This window comes from Falco biarmicus, chromosome 7 (genome assembly GCF_023638135.1).
Source record: "Falco biarmicus isolate bFalBia1 chromosome 7, bFalBia1.pri, whole genome shotgun sequence".
In the NCBI taxonomy this organism is placed as follows: domain Eukaryota; kingdom Metazoa; phylum Chordata; class Aves; order Falconiformes; family Falconidae; genus Falco; species Falco biarmicus.
The window spans coordinates 28086358-28104981 of NC_079294.1; the positions used below are offsets into that span (position 1 = coordinate 28086358).

Sequence of the window (18624 nt, forward strand, 5' to 3'; positions counted from 1 at the left end):
GGCTGGCAGCAGGGAACCCTGCTGACCTTGCTGTCTGGGGCTGGCTCTTCCCAGGCTGGACTGGTGACCCCAGCCTAGTATTTCTCTTCCTCTGGCTGTTGCTTCTTAAAGCAGCATGGTCTATTTTGAGCAAGGAGGTTGCTAGAGCAAATTTTAAGGAACTTAAAAGTCCTTTCTTGCAGGAAACGTAACTGAGCATGGGGGAGGAAGAAGAAGCAGGAAAGCTGACTTCTGAGCTGTCCCCCACCAGTCCTCATGTGTTACCCAGCTGTGCTGCTTCTGCAGGGGGACACTTACTCCCAGTAGTGGGGTTGGTCTGTGGGACTTCTTTCTAGCTTCTGAGCTCTTTGCTGTCAGACAAGTGAGAACTGAAGTTGCCTACAGTAATACAAATCTATTTACTCCCCGGGTCCTGCAGCACAAAGACCTAATGAGGATCCATTGCTGATAAACTGCCTAATTTGCAGCGTTAAGAGCAACCTTGTCATCTCTTCTCATGCTTTACATAGGCTTCAGCCATGGTAATTGAGCAGAGTTAACTTCAGATACAGTAAAGTACCTTTTCTCTGTGGTGAAGACCTGCCCTGGAGTTTGCTGCTTGCCCTCTCTGTATTGCTTGCTAGTCACCCCATGGATGTGTGTAGTCTGTGTGGGTGGTACCAACAAAAAACGGCATCCTGTTTTATCAGTGCTCCTACAGCTTTGGAAACTGGGACTGGTTGAAATCTTGCTTGTCTTGATCTTGCAGCTGAATTGGTAGCTCATAACCGTGGAGCAGACTCACTGATCATCATGCATATCAAAGCATCGGGTGCTGAGTTGTGCACAGGAAGCTTGATTTGATGCTGCCTTTTATATTGACCCCTTGGCCTTGGTCTTCAGTGTTCCTTCAGCTGCTTAGGGGTCACGAGGAAATGAGATTTTGTGGGGGAGGGAACTGGCCTTGTGAGCTCCTTCAGATAAGTGCATCCCTCTTTGCTGCTGGGAGTGGTAGCTAGAGTTGGTGTTTTGGTTGATACTATTAATGCAAAGTCTGTATAAATAGTGATGGAATTAGTAGTGTATTTGTGATTAAACCCCTTCTGTAATTGCTGATAGCCCTCTGTCATTCTCAAGGACGTTTTGGTAGCAGTGGCTGTGTGTAGTGATGATGATGTCCTGTTTTGCTGCCCTGAATAGGCAACGCGGGTAGTCTGTGGATCACGTGCTTTCTGTGCGTCTGCTGTGAGATCCAGAGCTCTGCACAGGGGAAGGGTGTTGCTCTGAAACTGCCTGGAGGACCTATCACTAACAGCTGGTTGTCTGCTTTCCCCTTAGGTCCCATAAGTGAAAGAAGATGGGGTCTGGCTGCCTAAAAGTCACCAAGTACTTCCTCTTCCTCTTCAATCTCCTGTTCCTTGTAAGTATCGAGGGCACCTGCAGAGTAGAAAGGAAGGCCTGGACTAAAATTAGCTGGAAAGGTTTTTTTCTGGATGTTGGCCAGTTTGTACATTAAATAAAATTGCCAGAGTTATGGGAGAAGGGAGAGAATCCCTGAAGCTGAGGGATGTCAGAGCTGCTCTGTGGCTCCCAGGTATGTTGAGCAGCTCTGCTCCCAGTACCCACGTGATGTTTCCAATGCACGCAGCTCCTTTCCTGCAGTTGGAAAGGAAATCAGGAGTTATGGGTCCTTTCTGGAAGGAGAGTAGTAACTGCTTTCTCTGCCACATCTGGAGTAGCAAAGCTACAAAACCTGCCAAGTAATGGCAGTGCCCTCCTAAATAGGCTGGGCAGGCTTCAAAGAGTAACTCGAATTTTGTTCAAGTCCCAACGGCTGGTTTTGATTTTTAACAGGATGAATTAGTCCAGTTCCCCTATTGAAATGGAGTTGGGAGGTGGGGGAGAGTGGGGCAGGCTTGTGTGGGGAAATGAGGCAGCCCACTGGATGCAGTTATGTTCGTGTGAGGCTCAGCAAAAGGTGAGCTCCTTTTGGATCAGAGTGGGTCTGGGAGGGCTGCATACATTATTGCACACATCCTTTTGTGAAGCTTAGGTATTGTGTGTCATGTGGACCGTGATGGTACTGTTGGTGCTGCCCTCCTGCAATGGGATGGTGTAGTAGGGAAGCGTAAGTTTTCAGCTTTCCACAAATGAGCGAGAAGGTAGTCTGTCTGATATTGTTACCCTTTGTGTGGTGTGTAAGGTGAAGAAAAGGGCAGGCTGGGAGGGCAGGGAGGGAAATGGAGCATAAGGTGAACACCGCTTTCTAGTCTCAGTCCCTGCACACAGCTCCACTCTTGCTTCCTGCATGACTGGGCTGTGCTGCTGGCACATGGGCTTGAACTTGAGGCACATCTGGATCTGGTTTCCCTTGGCTTACTCTGCTGGCTCTTTCCTCTCTGCTTTTTGCTTCCATCCTAAGAGTAGTTAGTTCTGGTCTATGAGTTGAAAGTCAGGGGTGCTCAAAGCATCCATGGGGAAGATTTTTGGGACGGAGGGAAGAGGAGAGTTTTTTCAAGTGCCCTGGATCTTTCAGAGTATGATGCGGTCCACTTTAAGGATAGGAAAAATCCAGATGAGTCCAGGTCTGACTCCTGCCAAAGCAGGACTCCTCTGAAGACATTAGCATATAGGCTATCTTCTCTCTTGAAGAGGTGCTAAGTTACATGCTGCTTAAAAAGTAACTGGCCTACCCTGGCAAGCAGAGCTGCATTTGTTAAGGCAGTGTTAACTTGTCTTAACAAATTGAAGACTTAATGTCTTAACAACATTAACAATCTTGCTGGAGCCCAGTACCTGGGCACTGTCTAGTCTTCCTTTATCCCCAGGCCTAGGTCCAAGTTCATTAGTTAATCTCTGTACAAAAAAAGTTCAAGAAAGCCAGCCTAGCATGGGAGGAAAGGGGAAAGACAACAGCCTGCCTTACAACACTTGCTGGTTTTGCTGGATGCTATCAGTGGTCATTGTGGCATCTATATTCCACGCTGCCCTCCTCTCCCCTCTCTGCTGAGCCAGGCATGAGTGGCAGGCAGCCTATGGGGATTGCTGCGCTGTTTGTTGGACTGACCCACCTCTGTGCTGAAAAGCATCTTCCTTTATTTCACAAGGCTGGGAGGATGGCAGGCACTGAATCCCTCTGCAGGTATTGGGGAGGCTTGAACACTCCTGTCTGGGTTGCAAGTGATGGAAAGCAGCTGTTCTTTGTCCCGTGCACACCCTGCGCCAAACCAGCTCCTCTGGTACAACAGATCTTCCCCTCTCGGGGAAGGCTGATCTGATGCACGAAGCTGGGCCTGGAGAGTACGGGTTTTAAGATGGGCTGTGAGGAGGTCTATGCTGATCAAAAGGGAGAAGCTGCTTTAATGAGCTCTTTGCGAAACCCACCATGCAGATGCAGCACGGGTGCTGTCTTCCCCTCAGGCTGCTCCATGGAGGTGAGGTCGCTGAAGCCACAGTGCTCTGGTGGGGAGCTTGATACTTCTCCAGATTGAAGATTTTGAGTGTGTTTCTGTCTCAGCTGATGACAGGGTTTTGCATGTGCCAGATGTTGAGGAAGGTGGTATCCATTACTCGCTTGCTTCCATAGGAATTAGTTGATATGAGAAGCTTTTTCCGTTATGGTTGTTCAAGGTCTGAATGAGAGTGTGTGCTGGGAATTCTTGAGCTTATAGAATGTGGTAGATCAGTATTAATCTAGCAGAGAAACTGCTTCTGTTGAGTTGCTGTGAGTTCCCAGCACGGGCAGGTTTTGCATACCTCGTTTCCCAGAGCTGCTGAGTTTTGAATAGAGTGCTTGCATAAATGTGAATGTTAATGCTGATGGTGGAGCTCTGTGTCTGCTCTGGACCTTGAGCTGAGCTTCTGTGATTGCAGCCTGTGCAGGCCAGCCCTTGCTGTCTGAAGTATGATCTCCAGCCTTGCTTGTAGCTGATGAATTAAGCCTTTAGAGAGATGCTAGTGACTCTTTTAGAAGTTAGTTATTGAAATAGTACTGCTCTACAGGTCGAGGTCTGTGAGAAGGTCCCTTGCTGTAGCTGAAGTAGTTCAGGGACTTGGTATTTTGCAGTCTTGGAGCCTTACTTTAGGGAGGGGTTTGACCTGCTTTGATTAAAGGGAATAAGGTTATTTGGACTGCTTGCCTACTTGCTACAAAAGATACCAAACCCATAAGCTTGGAGTGTTAAGTTTTGATTAGAGAAACTAAGCTCTTACATCCCTACTTTCTTGGGTAGTGGACACAGGCAACGACAGATGCTTCTCCTTAAAGGGAAAACAGTTCTGTGAGACAAGTTCAACAGTCTTTAGAAACTATTTGTTTAGAATATATAACTGTCTGTCCTACTTCTGACCCTTCTGTAAATGAAGCAGAAGACGACTACCTAAAACAAAGTCTGGAGTTTGAGCCGTTCTGTTGTGCCAGGCTTAAGTTGCCCTCATGCGGTCTGAGTGTGAAGGAAGGCAGTGCTGGGGGAGGACAGCTGGGACCCCTAGCTGCTCTTTCCAGAAAGGTCGGTCAGCTGCGTTGCAGCTTAGTTCTTCTGTGCCCCTCTTCACTGGGCTCTGCTGTGGGAAGCTGCTGGCCCTGCCTTGAGGGAGCTGCATCCTTCTGGCTTGGGTGCAGAAGGGGATCTTGCTGAAATCGGGAGTGAAATCTCCACCCTCAGGGTGAAGGGGAGACATCTGTCCCCCAATTCAGGAGTTTAAAGCAGCAGAGCAGAGGAATTTAAGTTCTATGGAAGGCAGATGTGATTTCTTCTATGGACGATCTGAAGCCAAGCCAGTGGCAGAAGCAGCCTTGCTATGCTGTGCAAACTCCTGAGGATGCTGAGCAGAGATACTATCCTGCTAGGATATATAAGTAATAAGTAAAAAGTAAATATACTGTTGTTAATAGGACAGTGTTTTCTCCCTGCCGTCCCCTTTTAGTGTTTTCCACAGCAACTCCTGGCAAATGCATGAGTTGTGGACTAGAGCAAAGGTCAGAGTGAAAACAGACCTTGGATAGCCTGAGCACCTCATAACAAATAACTTCCCAGAAACTCAGCTCGGCAGCCGTTCTGTGTTTTGTCAGCAACAGCGAAACTTAGGTGACATTTCAGGGTCAGTGAGCCAAGAGAGATGTCATATACAGCCCAGTTTGCATCTTTAAGACAAATATTTTATTAAGACTATAGTTTAAATGTGAGACTGCCTTAAGCTGTAAATTCAGCAGTTCTTGGCAATACCAAGTTTGAGAGGAATTTTTTAGGCGCTGCGGCTGGTGCATGTTCAAGGGGCCTTTCTAGTTTGATCAGCAGATTGAATGCTGCGGTACAGCATGTTAGGACATAAGGCAAGGGGAACTTTTGTTACTGCCATTGTGTCTTTCTTTTAATCTTTCTTTTGTCTTTTTTACTGTGATGGAACAGCTACATACTTTCTGCAGCTGAGTCAGTCATCTTCATCTATCTTTGTAGATGGGAACTTGCTTGGTGACTTTCTAATCCTGTCCCCAGAGCTAACTGCATGTTGTGCCCTTTGCCAAGCCAGAGAAGCTTGCGAGCAGCTTATTTCAGACTGTTGCTTTATCTTTGCTCAGAAAAGCTTCTTTGTATGAAGAGCTGAAGCATAGTGTAAACTTTCAAAATGTGGAGCCAATGCCTGTCCATACAACCATCTCTGCCAGCTTGCTTCAGGTGGTGGTTTGTCATTTCCCTTGCCTCCCAAATGTCAGAACATTCTCTAATGAAGCACAGAATTGTGATTTTTTTTCAGCCCTATTGGTTTATTTACTATTTCACTTCATCCTGTCTCAAAATCCTGCTGGTGTAAGAACTGCTTGCGGTTCATGTCCTCTGGAAGCATCTCACTTGTGCTTCTTGTCCTCCACTTGTTTCTCCAAAGTCTGTTTTAGATCTTTGCACAAGTGGTTTCCAGCCTTTGCCACTTCTGGCTGGCTGAAGCATATTTCAGCTTCTTATCAAACCTGCAGACTTATAGGCTTCTCTGCATAGCTACTTTATTATGGGTATAATGGTGTTCTCATCCTAATTTGGGAGCTGGGGTCATTTACATGCAAACACCTCACAGTGTAGTATAAAACATGGTGATACCTGGAAGCTGAAAAAGAGCATGCTCTTCCCCCCTCTTTCAAAATGAGATGGGAAACCGTATGTCTTACCGTCTTGATTCAATGTCTGGATTCAGCTGAGTCCTCACAGGGGTATGTGTATTGCTCTACTAATCCTTGCCCTAGATAAATCTGACTGTGTGGTGATCAAGGCAGAGACTGTGGCTGGTGTTTCATAATGCTTGACTCTCTTGGTGGCAAGATGTGTTGGTTTGAGTGGCTGGGGTGTTCTGGAATAAAGTAGTGGTCGAGTCAAAATGCCTAAACTTGGCTTTGGAAGGGACAAAAGCACTTCCCTTAGGAGAACCTGCATGCAGAGTGAATGCTGCTGGTCTCTTGCATTTGTGGGTTGAAGCTGTAACATTACAACAGAGCCTGACAAGCTGAAGATTTCCTTCCTGGGAAGGTTCCTGCTGCCAGATATCTAATCCTTTGGCAGCTGGCTCCCAGCCTGGTCCCATAGGGTCAGGGATTTCTCTATTAAAAAAAAATATAATTAAAATATCTTTAAAATCACATGCTAGATGTGTTGGTTCTTCACAGAAGCAGCGTACTTATCTTTTGCTCTTCCGACAGCAAGATTCTAACAGCAGGGTGTCTCTTCCTCAAACTGTGTTCAGTGGTTCTCCCATACAACCTCATGTACTACTAAAATACTGTGTGAAGGACTGCCAAGCAGAACCTAGGGCTTCTGTGCAGTTGGCCGAGGCATTCTTCCTGGCGTCATGCTAATCTTGTTTACTCTGGGAGGAGTACCATGGGGGAGATGGGTGGGAACAGCAAAAGAATATTTGTTTTTACTCTGGAAGTACGGAGAACAGTGACTGCCTCTTCTTATTTGCCTAAACTGATAAGCCAGCTATATGTGTCTTGTTCTTACTCTTTCAGATCCTGGGTGCTGTGATCCTGGGGTTTGGAATATGGATTCTGGCCGACAAAACCAGTTTCATTGCGGTTCTACGTAAGACCATGTTTCTTCATCTTATTTCGCTTTCTGAATTGACTCTAGCCTGGGGCAGTGCTTGACTATGGTGTAGTCTGTGGATGGCAGTACTTCTATGCATGGTCTGTGACCAGAGCAGTAACATGGTATATAGCAAGATGGAACTCTTATCAGGGACAGGGTAAAAGGGAGCAACCCTGGAGACACAGCATTTCTCCTAGTCTTGTGGATTGCAACACTAGGGTCAGACTGAGTGAGACCATTGCCTCTTCACCCAACAATCCGAATACTTCATCTTAAACATAGGGACTAATATTTCATGCTATTGTCACTGCACGCTCTGTGTTTCCACAGCAGCTTACTTGCTGTCATTGTGTCCAAAGGCCCCCAATGTCTTAGTGTAGTTTTGTTATTCGGGTCCCCTGTGCTCTCACTGCTTTCTGTAATGATCTACTTCAGTTTGACTGTTTTAAATGCCAAAGGAAGTACCTGGTTTTATTGATGCTTTATGTACATTGAAAGTAGCCAGTATGTTTGTCGCTAAGCAGTAGGGGATGCAGATCTGAGAGGGGGACAGAAGATGTGGATCCATACAGTCTTTAGTGCTCTGACTTCTAAAACATACTTGATTATACACATTTCATGAAACTTAGCCTGGCCATCAGACATGTTTTGTGTCACTGCGTGTGTGAGGGGCTAGCTTCCTTCCCCTTTAAGTCAGCCAAGAACATCGCCTTGAATCTTAACAGAGGCTCTGTTTTCTGCAACAATCAAAAAACTGAGCTGGCTTAGCAGAGCCTGGGCTTCTTAAGGCTGTAAGTGGACTCTCACCAAATGAGTAGCTCAGCTCCATCTTTCACAAGCTTTTCTTCCTTTGTGCTTTTTTCTAGAGGGGGGGTTTAAACAATTTTTATGCTTCAGTGGGTCTGGTTACCCATTGCCACTACCTCCAGAATTGTTGACTCTGACTCTGCTTGCAGCTCCAGGGAATGAACAGTAGTAGCATTCATAGCTGTGTTCCCAGCCACACTGATTCTGCAAAGGGCTTTATCTCTGAGGTCGTGCTGAACACTTCAGCCTGGCTTTGAAAGGTGCTGAGTGGAGGTAACACCTGCACTAATGCTGTACAGACAGATACTGCTGCCTGCTCTGTTGTGCTGTGGCATCTGGCTTGCTACTGTAGTACTAGAAGGACAAGAAGCACAGCAAGGGGTGCTGGTTAGTAAAGTCAGGGCATGAGCAGAAATGCACTTTTAATACACGAAGCCAAAATGGAGTTTATCAGGGCCTGGTTATTTGCAGCACCCGTTACAGTCTGAGGTGTGTTAAGTACCAGTGGGCCAGCAGCTGTTCCCCCGGCAGATGGGTGATACTGCTAGTGGTGGAGGTACCAAGTCCCTAAGCTTGGCTCTGCTGCTTCCCATTTTACCCAGAATCTCTGCTAGCAGAGCACTGAAGTATTTAGCTTCCTTCCTGGAGATTTCCAGCATCAGCTCTTTCTCCCTGCCCCCTGCTTCCTTTCCCATGCCTTGCCCCTCTTTCCCTCTGCTTTAGTAACCCAGGCATCAGGGAGGGAGCTCGGCACAGCAGGGCACTCCAGCCACTGCCAAAGGAGCCTGTTGTATTTGCTTGGCTGCCTGCCCAGTGCAGGGGAAAACACGGAACAGCAAACAGAGCAGGAGTCATCTTGCCAGCAGAGCCTTCTCTTGCAAGACAAGACATATTGCGGATGAGAAGTGCTAGCACGGCTTCTGTCCCCCTGCCACTGTTGCTTCTCCAAAGGGCCTTTGAGTTGGAAATACCTTTTACTTTCTAATGAGAAGCTGACTAAGCAAATGCGTTCTAGTACTGTGGAGGTGCTGCAACCCGGGCACTTGGATGCTTGCATGGTGGCAGAGCAGATTCTGCAGGAGAGAATAGTGTAGTCTTGTGAAGGCCACTCCTGTAAGTCTGCTACTTCAGTAAATGCTTTGCAGTATGAGCACCTAACCTGCACAGCAGGAGTCGGGACTGGTGAGGAAGGAGCAGCAGGATCCTGTTTTCCATAGCATGAGTCTGGCCTGGAAGCTAATCAAGGCTGAAATGTCTGAAGTGACCAGTGTGGCAAACAGCTGTGGTTCATGTTTTGATAAGTGATCTTTTTCCTCTGTTTGGCATGTTGTAGGGAAAAGTTTGGAAGCTGGTGACCTGCACCAAGTATCAGAACTGGGGGGAGGTATACGTTAAGGGGGAGAGCATTAGTCTGGATTTGGTTACTCTCTCAACCTATTTCAGGAGGACTTCGGTGGAGGCTTGCCTCCTGGGACTTCTGTCCAGGAAACTAAATGCTGAGCTCTAGGAACATTATTTATATTAACCGCTGGACATTCAGAATTCCCCTACGCTGTGCAGCTCACAGGCTTAGGAATGTCTCTTAATGATAAATGAGGCTTCTGGTTACTATTTCTAGACAGAGTATCTCTTTGACTTTTATGCTATAATGTTTGCTCCCTCCAATCCTGTTCTGCAAGAAATAGTCCTGTGACCAACCTGAATGTAAGAGCTTGTTCTTGTTGTGGCTCTCGGTACTAAATGTTGAGTGGAAAGGACTGACAGCACCAGCAAGTCTGTCTGAGAGAATGCTTCCTAAACTTGGTTGAAAAACTGTTAAATGTTCAAGAGCATACCAGATACAATAGCAGGAGATAACTTGGAGGATATGTAAAAGTAGCTCACTTGAGCATATCTGTTTTGATCCTGGAATAGCATCTGTTTGCAGGGCATCATACACAGGTGCTGAAGCAGCCGGCAGTGAGTGCCTGGCTACAAGCCATTCAACACTGCCTTGTCAGGTAACCTGTCACATCATCTGTGCTTAATGCTAGCTGTAGCTCTTGCTTCATGTTTCACTCCACATAGTTTGTGTCCCACTGTTGACTGCAAGTGGCTAAGTAAAAACAGAATGGCTGGAACAAGGAATAGTGCATTAAAGTGAAAAGCTGGAACAAAAAGGGTTTTTAAGACTTGGAAAAAAACTTCCCTGAGGATAGTGAAGGGAATTGAAGTAAATAGGCAGTAGTTGTGGAGTAGAACATACTTTATCTTACTCTCACTCAGAGTGCATTTATGAGAGTTAAAAATCCAGTAAGCAGCTAACTTTCCCCAAAGAAGGTTCATCTGTTTGGAGTAACCTTGAGTCTTCCAGGCTCTGAGGTAATGGAGGCCTGCCACTGGCTTTGAAAGTCTTCCCTCATCAGAAGACACCCGGAAGCAGCCTTCTGTCTCTACGTTCAGCACACCTCTGTGCAGTCCCTTTGTAGAAGACAACAAACTGTTATATGTGGAGGCAGTTCTCTAAATGGTGAGAGCAGATGTAGTTTCTGTCAGTAGCTGATTTTGTTCCCTCTCCTGGTCCCTACAGAAATGTCATCTCCCTCCCTGAAGACTGGTGCATACATCCTCATTGGTGTTGGGGCTCTCACCATGCTGATGGGGTTCCTGGGCTGTCTTGGAGCAGTCAATGAAATTCGATGTCTCTTGGGTCTGGTGAGAGAATTCATGCTATGTTTTAGATCCAACCTTTAATACTTTTCCTGCAAAATATCTGTTGAATTGTAGCTGGGGCTCAGGTCTCCTGGGGATGGTATTTCTGCTAGGTTAACTTAAATCCAATTCTTAATTTGCACACATCAAATTCTCCAGCAGTTAACAGGTCACAGCAGCAGTTCCTCAGACATTACTGATGATGAACTAATAACTCTGCAAAATGAGAGAGGATGTCACTGATACTTTCTGCAGACAGTGGGTTGAGGACTGCCAACTGAGGAGAGATTGCTGCAGGTGACCCGGTACCTTGCCCCCACCTCTAACCCTGACTTCCCAATTGGCATCATGCTCTCAGTGGTGCAAAGGCAAGTATCAAGGGCAGTGAGAGAGAAGAGGAAGAGTGACAGTGTCCTGCTGTGCTGCAAAGTTCAGCCTCTGGAAAGTGCAAGAGTTGAGAGAGAGATTGCTAGGAATGTCCTTTATGTCAGCACCTCCTGTCAAATAGTTAATCTATTGAAAATTTTCTGTTATGGATGAGATGACACTAGCTTGTTACACCTCAGCCTGCTACTTTGTATTCAGAGCACATATGTATAGGTAACAAATTATGGCCGCATTGTGTGTCCTGATACTAGGAACATTAATGTAATGGTAGTAGCTGCCACTGTTTAAAAGTAACCTCAGATGTCAAACTTCTCTTAAAAGCAGTTTTCTGGTGAACCTTAAATTTAGATCCTCAAACAAATAGCATTTTTTTAAAAAAGCAATTTACTTTAAAAATATTTTTTTAAAAAAGTTGGGTTTGTAATTCTTGCTATGGAGGCTTGGGGTAGGCAGAGTCCAGCAGATGGAGGTCAGAGTGGACTAGGAATGGAGTTGGGAGTCTGAGAGGGAGTCCCAGTTGGAATAACATACGCAGAGGGTGCTTGTAAACCCTCACCCTCCTGAAGTCTTCCTGTTGGCGTGATGGGAGAAGCACTGAAGTGCACTGGCCTGATGTAGATTCTTGTACTTAAGCTTTCTACTGGGGAGAGCATCATCGACAGCAGAGCTTGGCTGCAGGCAAAGGCGTTGTCTCAATGTTGTGACTTCTCTTGCATATAAAATCTTACTACTACTTTGTGCTATTATGTACAGACCTTTCTGAAGGCTGATAGTGGTCATCTGTTCTCTTTTGTTTCCAGTACTTCACCTGCCTGATGGTAATCCTCATAACTCAGGTTGCTGCTGGACTGGTCATCTACTTCCAGAAAGAAACAGTAAGTGTTTCTTACCATGCATATTTTCCTTGGTCTTGGTTTTGGGGAACAGGAGACACATAGAAATTCTTTCTTCCAAAATAGGCTATAATGTTAGCAGACATAACTGGATTCTTCTTTCCTCTACCCCAGCTCAGCAGTTTTGCTGTAGTTCGTTGCTTCTGTATCTGCCAGCCTCAGTAGTGCTACCTTCTCAAGGACTATGAAGCTGTGTTTGGTATGCAGGCTTTATTTTTGGGTAGTGGGAACAGTAAAAAGAAATTCCTGAAAGGCTTTTCACCACACCTTCTCTTGATCCTGCTACAGACTACTATTTGGGCATGTAGTAGCAGTGATTACTACCATGTTGCTTTCACTAGTGCCTTGAGGGGTTACCAGCCTGAGTGATTGCTTTTCTGACTGGCCTCCTCCTTGTGTCATCATGTTCCGTCCTTTCAGTCCTTTTGCATCTGTATGTAAAACTCTCCTTGAAAGAGCTGTCCCCTTTCACCAAGAGCAAACCCAAGTGCCTGACAGTTTCTGTACTACAGATTGAGTTTAAAGCCAAGTGGTTTAACATTTTGAAGTGGATCTTTTTGTCAGGAATGCAGTTTCACAGTGTGTGCTTCTAGAGCTTCGAGTAGGCTTGGTAGTGTAAAAGGAGTAACATTTGAGCTACTTAAGTGCATTGCAACAGCCCATCCTGGCTATAGGTTCTCTGGCCAGGGCAGTGCCCGGTCAGGCCTCCAGCTATTTGACAGCTAAACTGGGAGCCAGATTCACACATTGGGAGCAAATTATAACTGTGGGATTGTTGCTGGTTTCTGTCCTGATATGCAGGTTCCTGGCACCAGTTGTGGGTAACCCTGCCCCTTGCCACATAACTAACTGTATATCTGTACTGCTGCACAGCTGTGCTTGCTTCCCTAAACCAACCCTCCTGCTAGGTGGTTACAGAAAGCAGGTGGTTGAAGAAGTTATGGATGGGGCCTGGTGGTGAAGTTTGAGGGCAGGGGAAAGGTGCCTGACCCCAGCATAGCTGATACGAGCTTTGTACAAGTGTCTGTGGGACTATGAGCAGCTGTTGACTGGGTTCCTTGCCAAACGTGGTGTGAATGTAGCTTGCTGTCTGGGCTGGCTGGAGCTGAAGGAGAAACTGAAATGTTGGCTAGCTGGTGTGTAAAGTTACAGCTTTAAACAAGCTGCTGATTCTCAACAAACAGCTCTGAATAATGCAGAGGAGGAGGTGTGGGGATGGGCATTTCCCTGCAAAGGGGAAGTGTGACTTGTTTGGCCATGAAATTTCATACTGCCTTTGGTATTTCTCCTCCCGCTGTCACTCTGCTCTAGAGAGCTCCAGCTTTTGAGTTTCATTTTGAGGTTCATTTGAACCTCAGTTAGACCAGGGAGAAAATAAAGTGCTGGAGGTTATTCTGCACAGCCCTCGGAGCTGGCATGGCTGAGGTCATCACTTACACAGATCCAGCAGAATCGTAGGGGAAGCTGGGCTTTGAACAGGTGCTCCTGTTGAGTCCTCAGCAGAAAAAAAACCCACCCCAGCTGATGGAAAAGCTCTTCCAGAGCTCATCTATTTCAGGGATGCTCTGAAGTATCTGCCTAGAGCACTAAGAAAAACAGGAAGGTCTTGGCCAGCCCCCCCCCCCGCCCCCGGCTTTGTGGCTGCGCTTCAGTGATGCTATGCATGTCGCTCTGCTTCACTTGATGTACATCATCCCAGGGCAGCTCAGAGCACAGTGAAGCAAACTGAAAACTGTTCAAGATCCTGGCCCTAGATACCTATTGTGTTCATTCTTTCTGACTTCAGAAACTTGGTTTGATATAAACCAAGGAATAACAAGAGTGGAGGAATGGATCTTGGATCCAGAACGTTGCAAGGTGATACTCATTCCTCTGCTTCTTGTAACTGAAGTATTTATTTCTGCACTGCAGGAGAGTAGACAGGATGACAGGATTATTGTTGTATTCTTCTCTACCTGCCCTTCTCTTATTAGTAGAACAGATTCACTATTTTTTGTTGGAATATCTGTTCCTTTTCAGTGTCAAAATCCTTCCCCACCCCTGACATGTGAGGTATGCTGCAATAGAGTTCGTGTAACTGTAAAAGGCTGAGTCTGACAGGAAGGCTGCTGCTTTGCCTCCACCATGCGCATTGCTAGAGGAATGCCCCTTAAGACTGGAGTTGCCCAGTACTACTGGGAGGATCCATTTCCCTGCATCTGTTGATGACTGAAACTGTGGGGTGGGTTATTTTTAGGGATGACAGAACAGTAACATCACAAATGTTGCAAATGGCATTCTGCTTTGTGAGTTGAATCTTACTACTCGCCCACATCTAGTGGATCACAAGCCCCTAAGTGTGTGAGAACCTGGGCAGGGTCTCTCTTGGCCTAGTTCATACAGTTCTCTGCAGCTTGGCTCTAAGTGTCTTGAGCAAAGGAGAGCTATGGTCTCTTGGGAATTGCCCTGCTTGCTAGCTATTGTTTGCAGAAAACAGGCCTGTGTGATTGCATGCAGTGACTTGTCTGGGGTTATGGACTATGCATTAGTTTCAGAATCTGAAGTGACTGAAAGGGGTGAGAGCTTCCTCCTGGTGTTTTGAGCATTTTTTTCGTGTGCAGGCTAAATGCCAATAAATGCTGGGGGAAGAATCTAGCTTTAGCCTCAGACAGAGGGGCAGGGTAGATGACCGATGGTGTCTAACAGTGGAAGAAGCCTACACGATTCATTCTGTGATCAAGGCTGGAATCAAAGACCTGTGCTCTTGCCTTTAGTGTTCTGCTTTCCCCAGCTCCCTGTTCGGTAAGCCTGTGTGAAGGGGAGACTGACAGCCTGCTGCTTTCTGGCAATGGTCCGTGGCTTTGGTGCCTAGGCTTTGAATGCCATGGCTGTGGGTTGGTGGGGCAACCACAACTTCTGGCACCAGGCTAGCTAGAGCTGGGAAGCAGCAGGAGCCCAGAAGGCAAGGGTAGCCGTTTCTTGGAGCAATCGTCCTCCACGCAGCACTGAGTTCTGACAGGCCTTAAATGAGTGAAGATGTTGAAAGCCTGCCTAAGTGTTCAATATGCCTTTCTAGCTTGTTGCTCTTCCAGTTTTCTTCTGCCAAGTTCAGAAAGGTGATCAGCTGCAGGTGCATGTGTTTCCCCTCGGGCTGCTCTGCCGGTTAAACCTGTGAACAAGCTGCCTGTGTGTGTGCTCTCCGGAGCTGTGCTATTGTTTGCTTAATAGTCTCCCCTTCTCCAATTACTTTCTGAAACACGTAAGAATGCCTGAGTTTTTCTTTAATTGAAATGCCTCACTTCTTGAAACCAGAGGTGTTTTTAAGACTTGCCTGTTCTTGTGTAAGAGTAGAAGAGCAAGCATAGAGCTTCCCTGTGCAGTTGTGATTGAGGACATCTAGTTCAGGCCCTGTCTCTGCTTGTGGTGAGGTCCTGGGCTGGAAATCAGAGGCATTGCCTGGGATTCTTGCAGAAGTAACATTAGGCTGCATCTGGACTAACAGCTAAGGGGCTAGATGGGCCCAGGGTAGGACAGCAAACCCAGCTCTCTTTGCCTCCCTCTGCTTGTGGAGCAGCAATATGTGGAAGGGATGAGGGTGGGAACTTTGGAGGTTCAGTAACTGATAAGGCTTATGACAGCAGCCAAGGCCAATCTCATTAGTGAGAACCAGGTCAGGTTGCCTTGATTTGAAGGGAAGGAAAAGGGGAAGCAAGGTAATTAAAAGGGGAAGAGCTAGACATTGTGGAAGAAACATCGTGCAGCTTCCATCTGTCTGGACTGATACAGCTGGTCCCAGTGAGCTGAGCTGCAGTTTTCCTAGGAAGAAGAGTTGCTGATGTAGAGAAGCTTCTCTGTTACACACAGTAGACACTGCTTCCTCTTGCTGTGTGTCCCTGGGTTTGCCATGGTCACTTGCAATGCTTAACGGTAGAAAGAAAGGGATAAAACAGTTTCCACTGATCGGAAAGATGCTGTAGCATCACAGGCAAAAAAGATGTGGGATGGGTGCATCCTAGTGCTCAGGCTGATGTAACTCTATCCCATCCCTCAAGTAGTCTAATGACACTTCTCTCCAACTTCTTGTGGTCTGGGTCTGTCCTTAGCAGTAACAGCTGTCATCATGTACGGGCTAGCTGAGAAGAGCTTCAGGAGGAGGTGGGAGGAAGATGGTGAAGGAGTCTGGGTGGTAGCTTGCACCTCTCATCAAACTGAAAGGTGTAAGTATCACTGGATTAGGAATGGGGGTGAAGGGATGATTTGATACACCTGAGCTTGGTGATAACTGTTAATGAGCAGTTTAGATAGTTGTAGTACTTCCTGTCTTAATATAGACTGCTGTATGTCAGAAAACCTAGCTGTATAGAGGAGCAGAGTGACTCATACTTTCCCTGAGTGGTGAAGATGAACTGCAGTGACTGAGATTCTGGACCAGAGTCTCGCTTACAGTGCAGAGTTAGAAATATATTACCTGTGAGTACTTCAGGCAATGTTGTCTTTCAGCTTGCGCTTATTTTTCACTTCTGTCTCATCTGGGGCAAGCAGCAGTTGTTCAGCCTCTGTCTTACCAAGGTAACCATACCCAGTTCTGTTTCCTTATTGCTTATCAGGTTTGTAGCTCTTCTCTGTGCCTGGGCAAGGACTTGCTTGGAAGTACCGATGCTTTGGCTGTTGCAGTGCATAGCGCATAGCAAAGCTGCAGTCTTGCCTTCCCTTTAAGACTGAGTCTGTATGTATCAACTTATCTGTACCTGTTACTTTTTGCAGTTAGCTTTTTTTGAGTGACTGAAGCTGCGTATATGTACCCTAAGCCCTAAAGAAAAGGCTACAAGGAATTGACTAATCTGTCTTGCCTTTCTTCATTGCCAGCTGAAAGAAGAGCTGTCCCACATAGTTGGAAGTCTGATTGAAAAGTATGACCCTTTGAATGAGGATGAGAGGAACTTACAAGATGCATGGGACTATGTGCAAACACAGGTGAGTCATGGGGTGCAGCAAGAGGCAGATGATGCTATTTGTCAGTGCAGTCAATGGCCTTTAAAACTAGGCTGAGGACAGGGGAATGGGTGTTGCAAGAGGCAGTACTATAGCACATTGATCTGGCTGATCTGCGAAGTTGTCTGTGAGGCTGGGTGCCTGCAGACTAGAAAACCGTGTTGCTTGCTATTACTAGGTAAGATCCTGAACCATTCCTGCATACTGGCTGTTAGGACTAGCTACTATTGGCTGCATAGCCTAATATGTGTAGCCTATCAAATGCCTCTCCAGCACTTCTTGTCTGCAGGGCCTCCGGAACACTAGCCTGTGTGAAAGCCACAGTGCATACTATTTTTGCAGCAAGTAAGGTCCCTAGCTTATTGCCAGGCAAGCCAGCAGCACTGCCTGCCTTACTACTTGGTGCATGTTGCTTGCTTATTGTGATGGCTCTTCTGCAAGTGTCAGTGTTCTTGGGAGCCATCCAGCTGCCCATGGTTTCTGTTTTAGCTTCAGGGTCAGCGCTTGAGCAACTAGGTCAGTGTTCAGGCACACTGGAGTCATGATAGCTGTTTACTGCCAAACCACAAGCTTGAGAGCTAGCTGGCTGTTGTGGTTAAGTACATGCCCAGCATGGGACTGATGCATAGTAAGTACAAGTAATAGCATTTTTCTTCTATCTGTTCTTCAGTCTGCAAAACACTGACCTGCAGTATTGCTGCTCCTTGGAGACAGAATGGTTTATTTATGTTTTTTCACTGTAGTTGCATCTCCTTGGTAGTGGACTGAAGAGAAGCCTCAGTCTATTGTGGAGAGAGGATCCTGCTTGAGCTTTTCTTTAATGTGGAAACAGAAGAAGGCATCTTTGTAGAGGTGAAGAAGTCAAGCGTTAGGACTGTAATTCCCCTTATGCACTAGAGTTAGCATTTGAAAAGGGGTGGGTCCTCTGTAGACCAGTCTTGGAGTAAAAAGTCCAAACCTCTGGGAGGCAGAGGTAGTTTGTTCTGGAGGCTGGGTCTTCGACACTTCTTTGGAAACCAAATGCTTATCCTGGCGTGGGTGTTCAGCTGTTTGTACTTCTCATGTCTGTTACGTCAGACTGAAACATTACTTTTCTGAGCAGAGGGGGACTTTCCCTAAACTTCCACCTCAGGTTTGATAGCCTTTCTGCTCTGTACCACAATGCAAACACGGATCCATTCTTAAGATCTTAGTCTTTGCTGGACTTCCCGATGTGCTTTCCCCTCCAGCAATTGCAGTTTTATCACGTGGCTGTATAGGAATGTAAATGTTTCTTCAGATGGAAAATTTTTCTCATCCCATCTTCCAGCCAGTCCCAACTGCAGTCGGGCGGGTGGGAATGCAGCCGGACTGGCTGGGGCTCGGCGGCATGTCAACGCCATCATGTGGTGGCTGCTGCTGTCCCCCGGGGGCCACAGCTCAAATCAGCAGTACCTTGCAGTTGGGAACTAGATAACGGAAAGCTCCTGCTTTGTGGCTGATCAAAAAATGTGTGCTACTGAAAGAAAAAGAAAGTCTCAACGTTTAAACCTATGAGTGGCATTGCTAGAGGAAGACTAGAAGATTAGGTAGGAATCCTTTTGAGATGTCTGTGAATACATATGTTGTCAACACATTAATTTCTTGCCTGCCTTGCTTCTCCCTCACCAAATCAATCTGCTGATGATGAACTGGAGGGACTGAAATAATCCTCTCAAATGTGTCATACAGGACAACCGCCCTCCTCCAGCTGACCCACTAGCAACATCTGTTTTGCACTTTTACCTCTGTCTAGCATTGTTACTTGGAGATGAGATGAGCTTTGCTAGTATTTAATCTGC

At 46.4% G+C, this 18624-nt stretch overlaps 1 protein-coding gene across 3 annotated transcripts in view; it reads left to right on the forward strand.

The window, feature by feature from the left end:
- CD82 (CD82 molecule) overlaps window positions 1-18624 on the forward strand; it is a 41340-nt gene that overhangs the window by 19087 nt on the left and 3629 nt on the right. For all 3 annotated transcript variants that reach the window (XM_056345414.1, XM_056345412.1, XM_056345413.1), the window contains exons 2-6: window positions 1318-1399; window positions 6977-7049; window positions 10432-10556; window positions 11741-11815; window positions 16679-16786. In XM_056345414.1, the coding sequence (XP_056201389.1) occupies window positions 1337-1399; window positions 6977-7049; window positions 10432-10556; window positions 11741-11815; window positions 16679-16786 (444 nt within the window). In that variant the 5' untranslated portion in view covers window positions 1318-1336. The remainder of the gene's footprint in view (window positions 1-1317; window positions 1400-6976; window positions 7050-10431; window positions 10557-11740; window positions 11816-16678; window positions 16787-18624) is intronic.